Here is a 23644-nt window from a genome sequence, read left to right on the forward strand (position 1 = left end):
AAACTTATATTTCATAATAGTTTATCAATTTTGGTAATTATTATGATATCGTGTTTGACATATCATTGAATAAAAATATTTGTGAAAAAGAAGAGAAAAAGCTACATCCAAGACATAGATGACCACGCAATATATATGAAGAATTATTCAATGACAATATGATTTTTGATTGCATTTGTAGGGAATTAAATATTTGTTAGCTGAGAAGCTACTTTCCTTTCCAGATTCAGCCTTTGAGAGTCTCTTGGTAGAACATTGCTCCCTGTTTTTCTAAAACAACAATAACGGCAATAAAAAAAGCAAAGAAATTGCTTGAGAACTTTTATATACATATGAGAATAAAGAAGTGGGGTTTGTTGGCCTAAAGTGAAGCATAACTTATTTCTCTTGCTTGAAAGGTATCCTAAGAAACTGATCTTCATACTCAAAACAACCATAAGTGAAAATAATGGATTAACATAAAATAGGAATGGTGATTATTGAGCACAAACAAGATCTTTATAGTAAGAAAAACTATCTCTATGACTACAAAATACAAAGTCTGTATTTAATGATCTTCAAAAACTGTGGTAAATTGATTTTCTTTATTTATTCAATATTTATCTGTATGAAAACAGAGATTCAAATGCGATGATTTGGACTTGCTTCCAAACAAGATGGAGTTATAGAGACAGATTATTCGTCCATCTGAAGTAATACTATAACTAGATAAATATCTAAAACATGGGTTTTAGGGCTTTGGATAATAGGCAAATAAAGCACAGTATTCCATGAAAGACGGTTGTGAGAGCTGAATAGAAAGAGGGTTTCAGGGATCTACAGAAGATACATCAAAGCCTTCACTGAGTCATAACCATCAGTGCACTGCATGAAGCTGAGTGTAGGGACACCCAAAAGAATTAGAAGAGAGATAATCAGAGCCCGAAGATGGCTGAGAATAGTTTATATTCTCAACAGACAAAGTAGAAAACTGGTATAAAACTAGGAAGGGTTTTCTTTCAGTGCTGGGGCAAAAATTATCCTATATTAAATGATGCTTTAGTTCTATCTAATGATGCTTACAAGCAAGACTCAAAAGCATCAAGCTGTTTCTGAGTAAATTATCCGTGTTCCAGGACAAATCACAGGCGTATTTATAAGAATACAAAAATATACAACACACACAAAATGTTAAATCATAATATCTGGCATTCAATCAAAAGTTACCAAGCAGGCAAAGAAGCAGAGAAATAAGACCTATAATAGGGAGAAAATAAATCAACCACAACTAACCAGAAATTACACAGATGACAGAATTGTTAGGAAAGGACATTAAAAAATTAATACAGCTGTATTCATATATTTAAGAAGCTAGAGAAAATATTGTTCATGTTAAATAGAGAAATGGAAGATATCAACAAAGACTCAAATCACAATTACAGAGATAAAAACTAAAATGAGTGAGGTGGAAAATACAATAAATGGCTTTAACAGAAGATTAGACACTGCAGAAGAAAATATTAATAAATTTCAAAACACAGAAACAGAAACTATCCTAATGACATAAAGAGAACCAAATTCTAAATAAAATGAGAAAACAAGGTGATTTATTGGGATCTCCCGTAGCTTTACAATTTCATGATATGACATACAGATAGGGCTAGAAAAGGAGGCAGAATTTTGTCCTCTTTTCATCCTTGGCTATAATTGACTCTGATCCCCACCATTTCCATGGTCTGTGAAATCCTATGCCATCTTGCCGTTACTACTAATTCCCTGGGGATTATGGCCCAGTGTGTTTGCTGATTCTATTCTGGTTAGTTATCCCATCATCCCCCCAGAAGATGTACATAGCCCTTTACTATTTTCCAGAAGAAATGAATCAATAATGTTACTCTAAAGATTATTCAAATAGTGGGGCCTTATAACAGTGCATATAGCATAACTCTTTCCCATACCAGCCCCTGTGTTATTTTGTCCCCAGTTATCTCACATTTGGATTAATTCTGGAAGCTCCAAAATCTTCTCATTCTCAAATGTAAAAAAGTTCAGCACTCTCTAAATCTTACTTCCAAATTTAGACATCTGCACCAATCCATGTTCTCAAAATAACAAATCAACCTCCTTGTAAGTAGACCCAGCTTTAGAAGGCAGTTGGAGCTACAAATAATTCGGTTGTTTTTGTTTGTTTGTTTTTCTTTTATGTTTTTATAGCCTCAGGGAAAAGATAGTAACGTTTCCATTCTTTTGATACTTGTGGCGTTTTTTTCCATACATGCACTTGAAAATATAGTATATTGGAGGTAAATCAGCATTATATACTTCACTAAATATGGACTTGGGTACTAACTGAATTTTAAAAAGGAAAAACACTCCAGCCGGGGTGACAGAGTGAGACTCCATCTCAAAAAAAAAAAAAAAAGGAAAAACAAGCCTTATGTAGAGTGATGCCCAATTAGTTATGTCATGGGTATCTGATGATGGGGATCTAACCATGGCTAATCTATCCACTCACACAATAGCACAATCCACTCACCCAAAACCAACCATGGGGTTGGCTATTGATAAATATAAAGGATAAATCCTCGTGAATCATGGAGACACTTGAACTTTTGTGGGTATGTGAGAACTGAATGGGTTTGAGGGTCTTAAATCATTAGAGAACATCTCTTTGCAGGATTAGGAAAGATGTGTTGCCTGTGGTATCCATTTTTTAAATTTAATGGTCAGTTGGCCAAACTGTAAAAATAAATGTTCCATTCTTCAAGGCAAGGAGGGTGAGTATGTTGCTAGTTACAACAGACACTCAATAAAAATAATTACAACCTGACTTACTTGATTTCCAGTTTATTCAAAGATCATAAAAAGTATTTATAGTGCTACCAATATTATTGGGATTCATATAAATATGACTGTTGAATATGCATACACAGGAACTGATATATACTCAATACCAGTGTGGAAGTTTCCTATTGTCTCAAATGGGGAAAATACTTTATCTAATTACTAAATTTGCATAAATGAATCATGAGGGATTTTAAGGCTTTGAGCAAGAAAGTTCAGCTACTCATGTACCCTCAACTAAGAAATGTCTCTCCTCGATGGGAGAAGGTTTGCCCTTTTCCACAAGTTGAGTTTCAAGGCAACATGTGACAGCAATCTAGAAAACCAGCTCGGTCAATTCTATGTGGGCCATGATTGCTGTGTGTGATGTTAATAGTAAATGTCAACTTGATTGGATTGAAGGATGAAAATTATTGCTTCTGGGTGTATCTGGGTGTTTCTGGGTGTTGCCAGAGGAGATTCACATTTGAGTCAATGGACGAGGAGTGGGAGATCCACCCTCAATCTGGGTGAGCACCATCTGATTTGCTGCCAGCACTGCTAGAAATAGCAGGCAGAAGAAAGTGGAGTGAGGAGACTTGCTGAGTCTCTCATCCTTCAACTTCCTCACACGCTGGATGCTTCCTGCTCTCAAACATCAGACTCCAAGTTCTTCAACTTTTAGACTCTTGGACTTAACCAGTGGTGTGCCAGGAGCTCGCGGGCCTTTGGCCACAGACCGAAGGCTGTACTATCAGCTTCCCTACTTTTGAGGTTTTAGGACTCAAACTGAGCTACTATTTGGCTTCTTTGCTCCTCAGCTTGCAGATGGCCTATCATGGGACTTCACCTTGCAATCCTGTGACTCGATTCTCCTTACTAAACTCCCTTTCATATATACATCTATTCTATTAGTTCTGTCCCTCTAGAGAACCCTGACTAATACACTGTGCCTCATGTCTCAGACTAATTTGCATAACCCACTTCATCCAGGGTGTGCTAAGTGCATAATTCTCGGGATCTTTCATGTACATTTTAAAAAATTAAATCATTAAAGATACTGGTGAAACGGTGTTTAATGTGCCCATTTTATAGTCAAGAAAAGTGAAACGTAGAAAAGTTATGTTGAGAGCTTTATAACTAGATGGTGCCAAATCATGAGTTCTGGCTACGTTTGCTTGAACCATAAATGTCAGCTCTTGTTCCTTCACCATTGAAAAAGATGATTCTCACACTAAGAGCTAGGAGGAGGAACGCTGTTCTAGATAAGATCTATTTTCCCACCGCAATGTGTACCACCAAAAGCAGCTTTTCAGAGGTGCCATAATCTAAGTAGTCTCTTCAAATGAAACCCCTCAAGGAAGTAATAAGATCCATGTATCCTAACGTGGTCAAAATTGAGTTGTAGAGTTCATTTATGTTACGAGGCTAAAAATATGTTTCTTTGGGGAAGACTAGTCTAGGAATTTTCACTTTCTTTCCATGTGTAAATACATTCTGACTCCAATAATCAACCAAAAAGTGTATCTTTGGAAAAAAACTTAATCGTAAATTAAATGGTCTTTCTTAGCAAAATAATTAGAAAAACATGAATTGTTTCAAAATCTTTTATGTACAGGAATATATTCCTTGGAAAATAGTAGTATAGAAACAGGTTACAAACATAAACATTCTCTTTATATTTGCAATATCATGCTGAGATTTACCTAATAAGTATCCAAGGCGAGATGGCCTTTTTGTTATACAGCATCTATCAAAACACCTTCAATTTCATGCTGACAAAATATAGAACAGTGACTTATATGCTCACTGGGTGTGGATCTTAGCAAAGCTTGCCAAAACTTTTGAGGCCAACATTCTTCACTGGAAAGACACACTTTAAAGTGATGTCAAATTTCCCAGAGATGAATTAGGTTCTGGATCTAGGTTACATCTCAGAAGAATGCAAAATAAGGTTCAGTTCCCAAATTAAGAATATTCATTATTTAGCTCTTCTAAAAATATCTCACTAATACTTTTAAATATTTATAGATAGTTTGGTTCTATGAAAAAAAAGTGACCATGAAGAAATTCTCTCCAATTATGCAGATCCATTTGTGGCTTTTTAGCAGTGACTTCAAGGAATCGTCAAGACTGACAAAGGAACATGATTCCTAAAGAAGCAGTTTTCCTATATTGTAAGAAAGATTAAGCAAGGAAGACCAGATTGACTTTGGAATGACAGTTATTTGAAGGATGTGATATTGATAATATATATTTTATAGAGTGGTGGGAGGACTGCTTGGTAGGCGACTAAGTAAAAATACTAGTAAGATGTCATACAAATGATTGCAAAATAGGAGCAGGAGGATGGGCTATAGAGGAAACCAACACCCAGCATTCAGGGTATACAGATACGATAGTTCACATAGATAACAACTATACTTCAGCAACCTGCTCTCTGCAATTCAATCAAGGCTTGATCTTCTGTCTCCACTATGTCTTAACAGCAATTTCTGCTTTGAAAACTACAGCTCTCACTCCCTTTGGAACCCCCACCAAGTTCCTGTCACCTCACCCAGTGCTCTCTGCATAACTAAGGTGAGCTGTGGAGCTCACGTGCCATGACAACTGTCATAAGTCATGTGGCGAGGGTGGTGCCTGCAGCCCTTCTGGCTACTCTTCGATTGTTTCCGATGGTCTGTATCCCATCAAGGAACTAGCTGTCTTCCTATCGCATCCCGTGGTTCCAGTTCTTATTATTCAGAATCCTGTAGCAGTCTTTGAACTGCCAGCTTCCAAGTTGCCAATCTGATGGCTATCAGCGACGGAGCTCCCTTCCCTGTGGCCATCAGCCACTGAGCTACCTGACCTATGATTATCAACCCCTAAGAAATCTGTCCTATGGATGCCAACCCCTTAGCGACAAGTCTGACTGCTAGAGACCCATAAGCTATACATATAGCAGCTTTCAACCATAGTTCTTTTCCTTGAGCAACTGGCAGTATCCTTATGAAAGAAAATCATCATGAATAGCTGGAACAAAAACTCATGCTTACTGGCTTTGATAGATCATTCATCAATGGCTTCTTATTCTACATGGGTTATGTTATCTCTTTCAATTCTACACCAAATATTCTTAACAACTTTTCTTTGCTTCCAGAGTTCTTATCATACACACACACACACACACGCACACATGCACATGTATACTATTTTAAAGCTTGATGTTTTTCAATTTGGGTAAAACTATTTTCATCTATTTTATTTCTAATAAATCATATCTTGGCATATAAATCATACTTTTTCATATGTTACCATTTATATGTACCTTATTTTTTGCCTAGTTATTCCCTTAAGATATGTCAATCACTTTATGTAACATGGATGACTTTTAGACTCTGAATTAATCGTGGAGACTATTGAAGGTTTCCAGAGGTAGAAAAAATAATTTATTAAAGGACCTATGAAAAAATATTAAAGTACATGGAGCAATATGACTTAGTGACTGCCCAAGTGTTCATGCACTATATGGCTACATTTGGAATTTGAAATCAGTATCCTTCGAGTGATAGTAAATTTAGACTAACCAGGATGCTCCTGCTTAGAACAAGTAAGAATAAGCTAAGTGTTGTAACAAATAAGCCCACAAATATGCAATAGTTTAAACTTCTTGTTCTTCTAACAATATTGGGCAGGAACAAAATCAGCAGAGAAGCCCCCCATGCAGTCAGGAATTAGTTGACAGAGACTTGACTATGATGTGGCTCTCAGCATTGCCCCAGAGGTTGCACTCCACTGCAGCTTAGCATAGAACTCAGCAGCTTGGCCCTTCCTAACCTCAAAAGAGGCTCTTATATATAAAATACAATCATGTGTCCAGAAAGAAGAGGAGAGCATAGACTCATAGAACATCTAAAGCGTTCTGTAACAGGGACTAATTTGAGACAGAATTGATTTAAAAAAAAAAAATCTACATCTACTACCACATTGTATCTAAAAATCTGATACAACTATGAAAAATATAACTTTGGCAGAATTCAAACATTTGATGCTCTTGCTTTGTTATACCACGCTGTTCCATTTTGCTTTTAATGTGCATTGTAACTACAGGACTAAAGCTCTCTTTCCTAAAATTGCTATTTTTCAAACTGCAGTTTCTCAGTTACTTGTTTTGTCAAATCAACTTGATGCTCATAAGTGGGTACCATGGCTTGATTTTGATTGGTCCTGACGGAAGTGTCTACTATTGGATGGGAAGCATGGAGAATAACTACTATGGGCCTGGTACATCTTACATATGAACATACTAATCCTCATAACCACTATCCTGTTCCAAAATTATTATGTTTTTACAAATGAGAAGATTTAGGTTCAGAATAAACAAAGAGTAAACTAAAATACAGATAAATAGAGATACACACACGTACATACACATATATACATACATAAAGTTTTAGGCACAGTTGAGATTTTTCACCTGTTCCAGAACATATGCCTTATTTTACAATCATTTATTTGATTTTCAGATATTTCAGTTCTGCTGTTACACCAGTCCCTGAAGAAAAAATAATGGAAGAAAAAATGTATAATTTTTGTCACATATCTGGTGCCAGGCTTTTTATAAACATTGAACCTAATTTTTCTCACAACTTGCAAGATTGTTAACATTAGTTCTGTCTCACTGATGAAGAAACAGCCTTAGTGAGATTAAACCTCATACCCAAATTTCATTACTAGTAAGTGAGAGAGTTCAAATTTGAATTCAAAGCAATGTTATTTTTCTCATGATATGTAACTGAATACTAATGTTACTTCTCTGATACAGTTTGATATACCAGTGAATTTTGATTATGTTACTAGTCTCCAAAGAGACCAAAAAAGCAGAAGAACATCATATTGTAACAATACGGAAGATTAAAATTCAACATAATTGAATGGTTCACAGCTAATAGAAACAGCAAACATGTTCTACAAACAGGAAATATGTGACTAATTTTATCAAACATCCACTTGGAAATGATTCCTTCCATTCAGAAATATAAAATATAATCCAATATAGGAAAATGTGATTAGATAATATAAATATAAGAGGCATATTTTCAATTGTGAAATGCCTTTTCATTTTTTTGGAGCCTCTGTCTTGGGAAAGTGCAGTCATTCCCTGCAATGTTTAGAATACTCTGTCCCCACTTAGGGTACCTAAATCAATGATCATAGCAATTATTTTTTTCAGTTCTATAGCTACATTAAGTAAATTACGGAGCTGTTTAAAAAATAGATAACTCTCCATTCACTGCTATATTCAAAAAATTCTTATTGAATAACTACTATGTGGCCTATGCTATTCACTATTCTTCTTTTATTTTTTAAGACAGAGTCTCGTTGTGTCACCCAGGCTGGAGTGCAGTGGTGCCATCTCGGCTCACTGCAACCCACGCCTCCTGGGTTCAAGTAATTCTCCTGCCTCAGCCTCCCAAGTAGCTGGGATTACAGGCGCCCGCCACCACGTCCAGCTAATTTTTGTATTTTTAGTAAAGACGGGGTTTCACCATGTTGGTCAGGCTGGTCTCAAACTCCTGACCTCAGGTATCTACCCGCCTTGGCCTCACAAAGTGCTGGGATTACCACCACGCCCAGCCTATTCCACCACTACTCTGTGTTTTGTGATACAACAGTGAGCAAGTAGAACTGATTCTTGCTCTCAGGGAACTTGACATCTGGTAAAATAGATGATCAGTAAACATAAAAGTAAATAATTCTATTCCTAATGATAATTCATCGTAGTTATTATGAAGGAAATATATTGAGTTCATTTGTAGAGATATAAAGTTAGGTAGAGGGACTGCAAATGAGATGGAATAAACTGTGGGATTCTCTCTAAGCAGTGAAGTCTTGAGACCTGACAGATGAAAAAAAATGAGCTGTGCAAAGTGCAGGAAGAAGCATGATTTGCAATGGAAATGAAATGTGCCTGAACCAGTGGTTGAAAAGAGCTCGGTCAATCTGAGGCACTGAACAGAAATTGGTGTGGCTAGAGTGGTGAAAGACAAAGGGAGAGGAGTACAATATGAGGTTGTAGACGTCGACAAGGCTCAGATTACTAAGGCTGTGAAATACATGCTTTTCATTTTACTCTCAGGAAATAGAATGCTTGTTACAGTTTTAAATAAGAGACTGCCATTGTCTGGTTATAAAAAATTTTTTTCTGCCGGGCGCGGTGGTTCACGCCTGTAATCTCAGCACCTTGGGAGGCCAAGGTGGGTGGATCACCTGAGGTCAGGAGATCAAGACCAGCCTGGCCAACATAATGAAACCCCATCGCTACTAAAAATACAAAAATGAGCTGAGCATGGTGGTGGGCACCTGTAATCCCAGCTACTTAGGAGGCTGAGGCAGGAGAATCGCTTGAACCAGGGAGGCAGAGGTTGTAGTGAGTCAAGATTGCACCACTGCGCTCCAGCCTGGGTGACAGAGTGAGATTCCATCTCAAAAAAAAAAAAAAAAAAAAAATTCTGAACTTCCAGTTTCCGGTGCAGCATTTAAAAAGCTTAGAGGTCGGCCGGGCGCAGTGGCTCACGCCTGTAATCCCAGCACTTTGGGAGGCCGAGGCGGGCAGATCACAAGGTCAGGAGATCGAGACCATCCTAGCTAACATGGTAAAACCCCATCTCTACTAAAAATACAAAAAATTTAGCCGGGTGAGGTGGCGGGCGCCTATAGTCCCAGCTACTTGGGAGGCTGAGGCAGGAGAATGGGGTGAACCCGGGAGGCAGAGCTTGCAGTGAGCCGAGATCGTGCCACTGCACTCCAGCCCGGGCGACAGAGCGAGACTCCATCTCGGAAAAAAAAAAAAAAGCTTGGAGGTCATCTTTGTAGAACAATTACAAAACGTGTGTAATATATACATAATGAGAATATCAGAAGAAAAAATAAAGTAACAGAGGAACTACGTAAGGCAATAATGACTGAGAATTTCAAAAAAATTAATGATAGGCACTAAAAAACATAGATCTAGGAAGTTCAGAAAACACCATTCAAGATAAATACCAAAATACCTTCAGCTAGGCATGGTCAACCTACAGAAAAGCAAAGCAAAACAAAGAGAAAATCTTGAAAGAGACTAAAGGGAAGAAAAACACTATTCCTATAGAAAAGCAAGAATAAGAATCACATTAGTCTTCTCATCAGACACCATACAAACAAGAAAAAAGTGAAACAGAATATTGAAAGGTTTTTTTATAAAAAACTACAAACTGGGTTCAGTGTAACTGCTTTGGTGATGGGTGTGCCAAAATCTCACAAATCACCACTAAAGAACTTACTCATGTAACCAAATACTACCTGTTCCCCAAAATCCTATGGAAATAAATAAATAAATAAATAAAAATAAACTAACCTACAATTCTGTATCCAGTGAACTTATCCTCAGACAAACAGAAATTGTGGGAATTTGTTGACAGGAGAACTGCCTTGGAAGAAATGTTAAAAGAAGTTCTTTGGAACAAAAGAAAATGAAATAGGTCAGAAACTTGAATTTACTTAATGAGAGGAAGAAATTTAGAGGAGAAATAAGAGTAGAAGGGTAGAGTGGAGCAGATCAGTAAGGTGTGGAGTTGTGAGAATGAGGAAGGCTTGGAGGATTTATGATGAGATCACATATATGGAAAGAAGCAGATACATTTGAGATATACTTAGAAGAAATAAACAGTACTTGCTTATTGTTTGTACGTGGTAAATAAGGGAAATAAAAGAATCATGTTTGATACTCTGATTTCTGGCTTGAGAAATCGAGTAGATAAATTTCAACTTACTAAGATAAGGAAATATAGGAGAGGAAATTTTTAGGACCAGAATCAAAAATTTGACTCTAGATATTAAATTTGAGTGGCTAATATAAAAAAAAAAAGAGAGAGAGAAGAAAATCAAAGGAACGATGTCAAATAAGTGGCTTGGATTTTTAAAAATCTGATCTCAATGTAAAAAAAAGTTTATTTCATTCATCTAACATTCAAAAACATTTATTGACTGGCTGCTTTGTTTAAGGAACTGGCAACTAGTAAAATTGATATGAGTAAGACATACCTCTGACCTCAAGGAGGTCGAAGTCTTAGAGACTAGAGGGATAGCCTATAAGATACCTTTATCATGTAGATATTGAAACTAAGCAAACAGGTTCAGTATCCTGTATAATTGCATTAATTAATTTTTGAATAAAGTTCTATAGATAAAAGGAAGAAGGAAAGTAAAGAAATGGGAGCACTCATCTTCTTGATACGGTTCTTGGTTGGTATTATTTGCCTATTGTATACATTGAAAGTATGTGATGTTTCAGATGTGATGATGTACTGAATAGTGCTCTTAAATTCTTGAATAAGCATTATTCATATCCTGGGCCAAGTTGATATACATTTGCAAGAACAAAATAATTATAAATCATTATGTTGGGAACAATACTCTATTGAGTCAGAGGATCTCTAAGAAAGGATGAGTGAGGAATTGACAAAGTGATGCCTCTCCCTATCTCTACACACAACCAAGAAAATTAGGCCAGTATGAACATTTTTTCCAACCTCTATAGTGACAGGAGAAAATCAAATACAATGTTTAAGGCATAATGCATGGAAATGGGTAAAAAGATGCAGAAAATATCTCTGAGAGCGCCATTTCTAACCTGCTTTAAAAAATGTAAAGTAATTTGCAGAGGCACAATAGAGAAGGATATTCCAGAAGGGTGTAGCTTATGCAGAGTTTCTGTGACTAAAAAGCAGGGTTTTATGAAATTTGAACATTAAATTGAAATTGAAACAAGGAGGTTTTGGAATAGGATCATGAAGAGAAGTTGCAAATATATGTTGATCCCAAATATTGAAGATTTTATGAACCTTGTTCAGGAGTGTGTACTTTATTAAATAGGCAATTAGGAGTCATTAAAATCTGTATTTTACAAAGAACTCTAATGAAAATATGGATGTATTAGACTTATAAACTCTAAATAAGATTTAGCATGTTAATTAGTATGTGACAATGAAAATGCAAACTCCCTTTTATTTTTAGACAGAGTTTTGCTCTTGTTGCCCAGGCTGGAGTGCAATGGCATGATCTCGGCTCACTGCAACCTCCGCCTCCCAGGTTCAAGCCATTCTCCTGCCTCAGCCTCCTGAATAGCTGGGATTACAGGCATGTGCCATCACACCCGGCTAATTTTATATTTTTAATAGAGAAGAGGTTTCTCCATGTTGGTCAGGCTGGTCTCAAACTCCTAACCTCAGGTGATCGGCCTGCCTCAGCCTCCCAAGGTGAAAATGTGAACTCTTAAATGCTATTTTTATTACTTTATGTTAATTTCATCATATCCCCCACCAATCATTTCAAACAAAATATATAACTTCTCAGGAGCTTTTTTGATCTCAGGCTATTAAGCTAGGCAGCTACATGGAGATGTTTTAAACTTAAAGAACCATTAGTCTCTACAGACATTGGGAGAAATTATAAATGGAATTAGAAATAATAAATCAGGACACGTGTCAGGTAAGTATACGTATAGGGCTTCTCTGGCATTTGTCATCAAGATGTAATACATTGTTTGATGATACCAGGTTTCTCTCATTTACATGCCCCACATCTAACTTAAATTTTAATTACTGATGATTAATGATGGGATTATATTTAGTTTGATAACTGTAGCCCTAATGACTTTCCAGTTACCAGGTATGTTTCAATAGCAATTCTATTGCAATCAAATCTATTTTCACTATGGTTTAAAAAGAAAAACCTTAATTTTGATTCTGAAACCCATATGTAACATGCCGATATGCTGAGGAAAATATTTTATAGACTAGTTGGTTACCACTTGTTTTCAAATTTCACAAAGAATATAAGAAGCGAACATAAACTTCAACTAAATTATGAGGCATTTAGGTGAGGTGCACACACCTGAACTACAATATTTCACTTTGGAGGAATCTTCTTTGGAAGCATATTAAGGATTTGAAAGATTTCACTTATCTGGAGTGCTTAAAATTCTCAGAAGAGATGGAAAAATGTCAGACAGATTCTCAAACTTACCTCAATCCTTGATGATTCCAATCTCTTCTGCTCCTTTTTACCCATAATAGTCCTCTTTTACATTGATGTGATCTGAGGCTTTCTTTAACAAGAATGTAGCACACTGACTTTGAAAATTTCCCATGTGAAATGTCAAACACTTTTTCTTTCACTGTCTGAAGCAAAAAAAAAAAAAATGTGAAATTCAGAGGAAGAACTTTATATTACATCTGTACCAAATGTCATGTTTATGTCAATAAATATCAAAAATATATCATAAATGTGTTTTCTCTGTCTCTCTCTGTTTTCTTTTCTTCCTTTGTGCATGTTGCATGGGTGATGAGATATCTTTACTTTTCTGAATGCTCTGTAAAATCTTCCAATTAAAAAGATATTTCACTATCTTTTCCTCAGAAATAAAATAATAATCAGCCTTCCAGAATCTTCAATGAACAATGCAGGGACAATAGGACTATTGTACAATAGCAAAGTATTCAACAAAAGGATCATCAATGATACTCTTAAGATGTCAAGTGGCTACTTGGAATCTTTAGTGTCCTCTGCTCATAAACAACTCCCTCACCGTTGATAAGTGAGAAGATGCTTGAGAATAGAATGTTTTGGTTTGGGAAGACAAGTGACTCCAGGAAATAGATGCCTGTAAACATTAACTTGCATCTTTGGGGAAGAATTCAAAATAAAGATGGTTGTTCCTTCCATAGTATCCAAGTAAGCAGTGTTCGGTTTGCGTAATCCTTGTGTAGCTAATTGCATGAGGACCAAATTGGTCTTCCTGATAAATTGTTTCAGATGAAGACATCCATTAATTCTGGAAAGCTAGTACACAAGCTGATGACTATTTATGTCATGTTTATCCTCTTATTTGAAGACCACAGGTACATGTAAGATATTTGTACTAGTAAAAGTAAGTATGTCATCAGTGTTACGATGTAGAAATATTATGTGTCTTTTCTCAAGTCTTTGGAAATCAAACACGACTTTTAAGTATGAAAAATATTAAGTTGTCAGAGCTGAGCTCTTTAAAATGTACCCTAACATGCTTATATAAAATTTACTATCAACACAAATATACAGATAGCAACATCACAAAATTAGATTCTCAGCTAAGTATGAAAAACAGGGAATAGTATGAGATATTTTGTCTGGAAAACTCAAGAAACATTGATAGATGGAAACTATTTTGGGAGGTACACCTCCTCTAAGCATTGCAACATTGTATCTCTTCTTCCAGGATGAGGACTATGCCTTCCTAACTGTGGGGTTCCTTGTAGATAATGAATAGGATAAACATCCATTCAAATAGACTCCTTTTAATTAAGCATCATTTGGGGGTGGAAGCAGAAGCAAAGCAGATAAAATATACAAGTAATTACATCATATACATTCTCAAACCTGATAAACAGGAGAAAGATTAGGATTGTAGATATATAGAAGATTAAAACCGAACTTATTTTATGGATGGAAAGGAAGTTATCTTCATAGGCAACACAACACTAAATTCATGAGATATTACGATGCAAATTAATCTAAAATATTGGGAGGCGGAGAGTCTGGGTATATAGCTACCGAGGTATAGAAGCAATTTGGTCTAGTTTGATGTAGACTTAGATAAGCTATTCTTTATTACTTATCTGAATGAAAGCCTTACTTCAGACTCTGTCATGTCAGCCAGCATCTGCTATTATGGAAACTACAACTTCTGCTGTCTTGGGAGTTACTGCCATGTTCTTGTCACCTCATCCATTGCACTCTGCCCTACTCATGTAAACTGGAGCCATGCTCTGTGCTTCTCCAACCAACGCTGAATTTGGCTTCCAGAAAACTCCCCAGAGAAATGTGGTAAACCTTCCAGCTACCATTCATCCAGTTGTGTGCATGCAATTTGTGAAATTTCTTGCTAGTTTCTACTACTTATTGTGTCTCCAGACCTTGCTACTCAACTAGCTGTTTTTCTATCAATCTTTAATTCTCAAGTTCCTGCCAATTCTCAATGCATAACAGATCTTAACGCTATTTTTTTCAGTAGTTGCCTCTCCCAAAACCACATCTCTTATGGATGTCAATCACTGAGCTTTATTTTTTGTGGCTGTCAACCACTGAATTTTGTGTCCAGGACCTGCTGTCCTTTGAGCTCTTCCTCCTGTGGTTATGAACCTATAGGTTCTATATTCAACAGCTTCAGAACCCTGAATTACGTGTCTCATGGTTTCCAACCTGTTTCCTTCATGCACAGCAGTTTCCAACCAGCTTGTTCTGATTTTGTGGGTTGGCAATCTCCATTTCGTAGAAGAACTGCTGAATTGTTATTTCAGTGTCTTGCCTGACAGCATTTTACAGAAATTTTATCTTTAGGTTGAAGATTTGCTCTTAGGCGGATAGATCATTGTGTTTATAGTTCAGGTGCTGTTTTAACATGTCCTGTTTTATGTGATCAAATTCTAAGAGACTGTAATTGTTTCTTCACTAGAAATTTTTCAAATTCTAAAAGATTCTAATTGTTTCTTCAGTAGAAAATTTTCACTGCCAGGGATTCTTGATTTCTATGCCAGTAATATGTCCTTGAATAGGAAGACAAGGTTTCATGGTTATTTATAAATAGTCTGTCTTCAAATGATGTAGAAAAGAGTATCTTTGGTTCTTCATTATCTTCAATGACGTTAAGGACAGCTAGTTTCACTAAACAAATATAATGCAAAAAAAGAAAAGAAAGAGTATCTGAAAAAGGCAGGCAGGATAGATCCTTTCAAGAATCTGAATGCACATATCGTACTACGTAAACATTAAATATGCACCTGTATTTTCTAACACTTAAAAAGAGAATTATTTAGCCTGAATAGACTACATTTTGCCATAGCAACCAACAACTTCAGAATTCCAGATGCTTAAAATTGGAATGGTGTACTTATCACCCCTACTACACATTCATTGTTTCAGCTCCCAAATCATTCTCATTCTGGAACCCAGACATAGAGGATCTTCACTATCAGGTATAATGCAGTAGAGGCAGAGGGAAAATAGTAAGGAAAATTAATTGCTCATCAGCACTACATATGTCTTCTAAATTACCATTGAATAGAGCAAGTTACAATGCCCAGTCTGCCCCACAAGATTAAGTACAAAGGGGTTACATAAATTTTAGTTCTGTACAATAGACAGCACAATATTTTTTCCTCTTGAACTAAACTTAAGTCCTACCCCGTGCCCTCCCATGGATCCTTGCATAGAGAAAATTGTTATTACTTTGAACCTGTTTCTCTGTTATATGTATGTAACTAATTAATTCAGTTATTCCACCTACTCACTGGGAACTTGTTCTTCTTACAAGCAACTGCTCATATTCCAGTAACTATTCCACCATATTGATCATCTTCAATGGACTGGGCATACCACTACATGATCAATAATCTTCCAATGCACATATGAAAAGATACTATTATCCCCATTGTTACAGATAAGAAAATTCAAATAGGTCAAGAAACTTGCCCGAAGACCCACATAAGTTATATTTCAAAGACTTTTCTTTATCTTTCATACTATCTCTATTTTTATTCATTCAGGTTTTGACTAATCTAGAAGCCACTTGGAAGTTGTCAATTGCTTGGTGACCATAATCTTCAACTCTAGAATAACAAATCTAAACTTCAGATAAAACTATTTCCTCTCAGCCACAGCCCCTGCCCAGCTTTTCTCTCTAGGTGGACTAACTTTAATGGTGTGTACCCTTATGGGGTATGCCCTCTCTGGGATCCTTATTTCCCAGGTAAATGGTGGTAAATGCCTTCAACTTATTCAATTCCTCCAAATTTAATTTCTAAGATCAACACCTATAATTTATACACATCATAGCAAGTTACCTAGCCTAAAACAGGCTATTCTGGCATGATTTTTCCTTCTGTTTTTCCTTCCTTCCTTCCTTCCTTCCTTCCTTCCTTCCTTCCTTCCTTCCTTCCTTCCTTCCTTCCTTCCTTCCTTCCTTTCTTCCTTCCTTCCTTCCTCCCTTCCTCTCTCTCTCCTTCCATTTTTCCTCCCTCCCTCCTTCCTTCTTCTCTCTCTCCCTTCCTTCTTCCCTCTCTCCCTTCCTTCTTCCCTCCTTTCATCTCTTCCTTTCTTGCTTCCTTCCTTCTTTCTTTTTTCTATCTTTCTTCTTGCTTTTGATGTACACATACAAAATGCAGCAGGTTTTAGATGAGATCCAATAATGACAATAAAAAATAATAATACTAACAAACATTATAGGCTGACGATAATGATAAAGGTTAACATCAAAACATCAGCTACACAAAACTGTATTTCCTATGCTGTGCTTGACCAACTCTCACACCCACCTATTGAATGAATACTACTATTAGTAGTATTTATTTAATTCAATAAATACAGCCACCTATGGAGCAAATACTACTATTAATTCTCACAGCTACCTATTTAATTCTCATAGTCACCTATGGAGCAAATACTACTATTAACTTTATTTTGAAGATGTGGAAATTAAGTTACAGAAGCACATGGTAGTTAAACTGAGCATCAGAAACAGGATTAGTATCCAGGGAATTTGAGCATTGAGCCTTTATTGCTAGCAATGCATATGCAGCTTCCAGGAACTAGCTAATGATATATGGCACTGAAGGATATGAGTTATACAAGAGGAGTCATTAGTAATCTATTGTCAAGCAAGTCGTTTTTCTTAACTACACAAGGTAGAATTGTTCAATTTTAGCATTTACTTTTAGAGGACACAATGATTATTGTAGGATTATGTGTTTACAACATCAAAGTAAATTGTGAATATTATTTTTTTAGTTTAATTGGTGACTGGAATTCCCTAAAGTGGAGCTTTAGAAAATTAGAAAGAAAAGATTTAATTGGCATCTACTATGTCCATTGCACTTTTCTAGGTATTTTCATATTTATTATCTCATTGCATCTGCAGGAAAGTCCTGCAAAGTACATGCTATTAGCTCCAGTTTTATGTAAGAAGATACTGATGTACTGAGAGAGAACAATTTTCCAAAGGTACATGCTAATAAATACATTTAAATGGTAGTCAGCGAGAAAGTAATGCATAAATCATTAGGGCACAATCCTGACAGTTCCATTTAAAAATGTTTAACTTTTACTACAGCTGTATTTCATTACATATATACCATGTTTCCCTGAATTTAAACATGAAAATTCCTATCTTTCCACCCATTTGTGTTATCATTTTTAAACGCTTTACCTTAATTTTTTTGTCTCTTAAAAATTTTTATATTTCTCATCTGTTCTTCAGCTTTTTAAACCACTAATAATCTATTAAGCCAACAATGTAAATGCTGCATTACATTTACTGCAATATAAATGCTACTTGTAAACAGCAAGTAACCAACATTTTAGGTTGCCAACGCTAAATTTAAGAATCTTTTTGACTCAATATTTGCAATTCAATTGTTATATAAGTATGGATTCACAAACATTTTGCTTTTTCAATCATAAGATCAGTTTTGCCTAATTTAACACCATTTTGGCAAGTGGAAAAATACATTATTGCATATATAGTAGCAAAAGGGAGTATAAAATTTTGTTTGACCTAAAAGACTAGGAAAATGTCCTCTATTATTTTGTTTAAGGGCCATTTACTGGAAAATTTAGCTTTCTTTGATCTTCTGTTTACCCTAAAGGATTTTTAACCTTTGGATAAAACTGGGAAAGAGTTCCATAACTCTTTTTTAATGAGGAAAGGAATCTACTGGCTCATTAGATACAAGAAGTTTGTTGCTTATTCCAGACAGTATTGGTATCTCTCTGAATTATCTGATGGCTAGAAAGCTTATTCCTTACATCTTAAACTTTCCCTGAATACAGAGCACAAACTTCTCAAACTACGTAAGGACTATCTATTGTATTTTCCTATACTTTTCTGGCATAGTGTATTTATTTCCTGTGACAGCCGTAACAACTTATCACAAACTCAGTGGAAAGGCATAAACAACAAGAGTGCATTTGCTTACAGTTCTAGAGGCTAATAGTCCAAAATCTGCTTCACCGACCTAAAGCGAAGTTATCAACAGTGCTGATTCCTCCTGCAATCCCCAGGAAGAAATCCGTTCCCTACCTTTTTTGGATTACAACGATTGCCGACATTCCTTAGCTTGTGGCCACATCATTCCAAACTCTGTTTCCATCCTCATATTGTCTGGAAATTATGTCAGGCCCACCCAGATAATCCACTTCAAAATCCTTAATTTAGTCACACCTGCATAGTCCCTTTTTGCCATGTCATGTAGCATTCACAGATTTCCCAGTACGAGAAAGCGGGCTTCTTGGGTGGGTGCATTATTTAGCCTTCCGCACACAACAAGTACTAATAACAGGGGAATTAATGGAAGAAAACATTATTTTAGGAGTTAAGTGAAAACAGAGAAATGCATATGCCTCTCCAAAGCCTTCAGACCACAATGCCACTCAAGCGACAGTGGTGTTTATTTTCTATTCAAGCCTGCCATCACTATGAAGCTGGTATTTGCTATATTTTGCTGTATTTCTGATGTGGTGTGCTCCATCTCTTTCAAAAGTTGAGATTAGAGTAGGAGACAATTCTGCAGAGGTATCACGTACAGAAAATGATGGCGTGAATGGGATGGGGTGATGATTCCATAGGTGTGTGATATTCTGAGTAAGGAAGGAGATGAAACACAAAAGCAAATGAGAGGAAGCAAGCTAGGGTTGCTTTCTCGAATCTCATTGTTTATGTGTTTAGAATATTATCATACCGAAATCAATTTAAATATGTTGTAATGGCTCATGCTTTGAATATTGGTCATGCCATATGATGTTCCACATTATTTTTTTGACTTACACCTGTGTGAATAAAATTAAATTCAAAATACCTCACTATTTAATTTTAAGATGGAAGGGAAGAATGTGAGATTTACAGGTAATTGACTTAACTCATTCTGTGTTTGTTAATGGTGTTAGCCCTCAAACCTGCTTCAAGGATGCCTAAGGAAAAAAAAAAAGACTAGAGGCAACAATGATACAATAGAGAAGCGTAGAAATAAAGCTTCATCAACCTCTGGCTTTTCTGTGTATCACTGGAGCTCAGTAATGTAGCGGACAGTCGGCCATCAACTAACTGTCTATGTATCTTCTTTCCTATTTTGCCTGCCTCAGGACTAACATTTTCTGCACAAAATCCCAAGGCTCCCTATAGCCAAACAATTTGCTGGAAATATGGTTTCATGATTGTGGCCTTTGTCACCTGAGAGAAACTGCAGAAGGCAGCAAAACATGTTTAATACAGAATTGCTTATTGTCAACTTACAGAATAAGTATACTGAGAAAAGCACTGAGAAAATGGAGATTTTTTTAAAAAAGAGAGTATCTGTAGGTTTAAATGGGTGTGCATTTGAAAAATCTAACTGAAAAGTAACCAAAAACAGTGAGAGAAATCTCATAGTTTGCTACAATGAGAGTTAATTTTTAAAACTATCCCTATAGCTGATCCTACCAGAAGTCTGTTCTATTCTCTGTCTGAATTCTTCACTGTTAATAAATGCATTGCTGTTTCCAATTCAATGGCGGCTGGAAATATAAATTATAATTTTATATTTTGAAGAACAAAATTTCAATTCTTCAGTTTAAAATCTTTAAAAAAAATTATTTAGCCTTCACCCTGAGTAGTAAAAAGTGCTATTTAATATATACAGTGCTCATAAGAACTACACAGTTTATTCAGATAAAACTTTTAAACAGTTATTTCCTTTTGTTGACATAAACTAAAAATAACTGCATTTTTCAACACAGGAGTAAAATAAAGTGTAGATGCAAAAGAAAGCAAATGAAGAATAAGATAACTTATTTGGGGAAAAATGGGGAAAAATGGGAAAAATGTTTACATCTGACAACAATTGGGGTTTACAGCAGGCAATGGAACACGTGATTTGTAACCTTAGTCAATTAGGAAGGTATAATCTTGCAAAACTGGGTTTATTTGATAGCACACATTGCAGACACTCTTTAAGAAGGGATTTAACAGAAGTCTTGGTTGCTTAGCAACCAATGCCTCCTGGGAACAAGTTCATTTTTAGCCTGGTGTAGGTCACCAAGTGTCCCAAGTATTGCTGTGAGTCTTACCTGTGGACTTCTCCTAATACATTACATGAGAAGCTGTTACCAGTATATGGCCCTGCACAGGTAAGAGTATAGTACATATTTGGAGAGACTGATTCTTGAAAGGTCAATGCCTGCTTTTGAAGAACCACGTTGAGACAGACAAACTACTTGGCTTATTTCAGAGCATATGATTAAGTCCTTCAGTGTTTTCCAATAGTTAACAGAGTGGAAAAATACAGGTTCCTTGCTTTAGTTGAGTCCTTGTGAACCTTTAAATAACCATGTTGCAGAAGCCCATAGACGCATGAACTCTTGTTAACCTCTGATTGACAGATGAGAGTTTGCCTATTACCGTGAAAATCACTATTTGTTGAAGGTATGGTCTACAGATGATGAGTGATGGGTGATTGTCAAAGTGGTGATTATGGATACTTTGAAGAATTAAAATAAACTTATTTTTACACGTGTGAAAACATTAGCCTCTGTGGCTAACCAACACACTAATGAGATGTTGCTGTGTTTTCGCCCCAAGCAGAGAGAAGGAAGAGTCTGGAGAGGCTTTTGACAATCACCAGGGAAGGTATAAAACGTCTTTAGGCCACAGCCACACTGCACAGCAACCACTGAGCATGTATACAGGCTCCATGTCTACTCCAGGCTATCCTGGGGTCTGCACATCATATCGAACTCACTGTTATATCCCAGTGACTTCTTCTGTTACTCTTAGCTCCAATGATTTAAGTCCTGCCTGTGGACACTACTTACCCAGTAGCTACCAAGGAAATCTCTGGCTCCTGGATTACTGCCAAGAATCCTACGGTGAAGCACCAACCTGCGAATCTCCCAGCTGTGAGCCCAAGACCTGCAGCACCACTGGTTGTGACCCATCAAACTCCTCTGTGCCCTGCAACTCCCCATCAGCAGGCCAAGTCTTCAGTGTCTGTGAAACTACCAACATCAAACCCAGCCCCAGCTGCAGCCCATGCACTCAGACCAACGGGTATGTATGCAATTGCCACACACCCACTCAAAGTGCATCCAAAGCCTGCCAAACCCTCTACAATGGTTCCAACTGCTTTGGACAGCTTAACTGCTCATCCAAGAGTTTCCAAACTCCAAACCACTGCAGATTGAGTACTTTGGGGTATAAAAGCTACCAAAATCCTTGCTTCATACCCAGCTACGTCTCACCATTATGTTATACTTCCAACAGCTGGCAACCCCAAAACTATTTAATGAGCAATTATCACTATGCGAGCTACAGGCCTACGAGCTGCCGACCACTGAGCTATTTATCTAGAAGCTTCAGGTCTCTGAGCTGTATACCCAGTACCTTTCCACCTCTGAGGTATTTATGCAGTGGTAGCAGACCTCTGAAATGCTTTTGACCAACTTACAGAATTTATAAGCAACTGGAAATTGCCCAGTGGGGAAGATTCTACTAAGTACTAGAATGTCTAATTTTCTGCTGAATCTCTTTATTCGGCCTAAGAATCTCGTTACATTAAGTTCAAATATAGCTCCCAGGCTTATTAACCACAGCCAGTATCACCTGCTAGCTTTTCTTTTTTTCTGTTGTTCTGTTATTGCTCTTTGTACTAAAAGCTGACCCTGAAGGTAACATCGTTATTTCGGAGATTTATCACAATGGACTTACCAAAGAGACTCCATTTGAAGTACAGCCATCACCAGCTTTCTTACTTTGGCTATCACTGTTACTTGTCTGACAGTGGTGATTATCACCTACCTTTCCTGATGAAATGGGACCTCCATGGTTTGACTGCAGATTCCAGCATGCAAGTTCGTTCGGATGGCTTTGCTTTTCATTAATATTTTTGTCAACTACCTAACTAGCACGTTGCTAATAAGCTGAGAGATAACATTATCTTGAGCATAATAAGTTGAACTATTTCATCCTTTTCTTATTGACTGATTGTAAGAACAGGCAAATAGCAGTGGTGACTAGAGCTCGAAAAGAGAAGCCTTCAGCAAATCTTCTCTTCCAGAGAAGCCATAAAACAAGATTCACTGGTACTCAGCTTTTGTTCTCCATGCCTAAGAAAAAGCCTCAGAATTAGCTAAAGCATGACAATTATTTGTTGAAAGAAGAACAAATACTGTTAGAGATTCTTTACAATTACATTTAATCTATGTTCAGGATTCTCCTATTATCCTGCCTTGCTGATTTATTGCATTATGACTCTGGAATATGTCCTCGTTCTTAGTTAATAAACAAATTTCTGACTGGAAGTAATGGCTTTCCTTATGCTTTATTTCACATTTACTAAAATTTCATCCATGTTCTGGGCAGTATACATAGCGTTGTCAAAATGCTGCTTTCCTGCCATTTAGTTTAGAGTCTAAATTTAAAATACAAAGAAGGGGCTGGACGTGGTGGCTCATGCCTGTAATCCAAGCACTTCGGGAGGCCAAGGGGCGGGGGGTGTATCACCTAAGATGAGGATTTCGAGACCAGCCTTACCAACATGGTGAAACCCCGTCTCTACTAAACACACACACACAAAAAAAAATTGGCCAGGCGTGGTGGTATATGCCTGTAATCCCAGCTACTCAGGAAGTTGAGGTGGTAGAATCTCTTGAACCCAGGAGACGGAGGTTGCAATGAGTCGAGATTGTGCCACTGCACTACAGCCTGAGTTACAAGAGTGAAACTCAGCCTCAAAAAAAAAAAAAAAAAAAAAAAGTA

The 23644-nt window shown here is 36.7% G+C and overlaps 2 protein-coding genes across 2 annotated transcripts; both read left to right on the forward strand.

The window, feature by feature from the left end:
* The first annotated feature begins 14839 nt into the window (after nucleotides 1-14839).
* Nucleotides 14840-15173, forward strand: LOC112621573 (keratin-associated protein 25-1). The gene is given in 2 exon segments (XM_025381041.1): nucleotides 14840-14854; nucleotides 14856-15173. Coding segments are annotated over 2 exon segments (333 nt in total).
* A 6375-nt stretch (nucleotides 15174-21548) lies between these two features.
* On the forward strand, nucleotides 21549-23187 carry LOC112621783 (keratin-associated protein 24-1). Its single transcript, XM_025381186.1, has one exon. The coding sequence runs from the start codon at nucleotides 21567-21569 to the stop codon at nucleotides 22323-22325; it is 759 nt and encodes a 252-aa protein (XP_025236971.1). The 5' UTR covers nucleotides 21549-21566; the 3' UTR covers nucleotides 22326-23187.
* The last annotated feature ends 457 nt before the right edge of the window (nucleotides 23188-23644 follow it).

This window comes from Theropithecus gelada, chromosome 3, assembly GCF_003255815.1.
Source record: "Theropithecus gelada isolate Dixy chromosome 3, Tgel_1.0, whole genome shotgun sequence".
In the NCBI taxonomy this organism is placed as follows: Eukaryota; Metazoa; Chordata; class Mammalia; order Primates; family Cercopithecidae; genus Theropithecus; species Theropithecus gelada.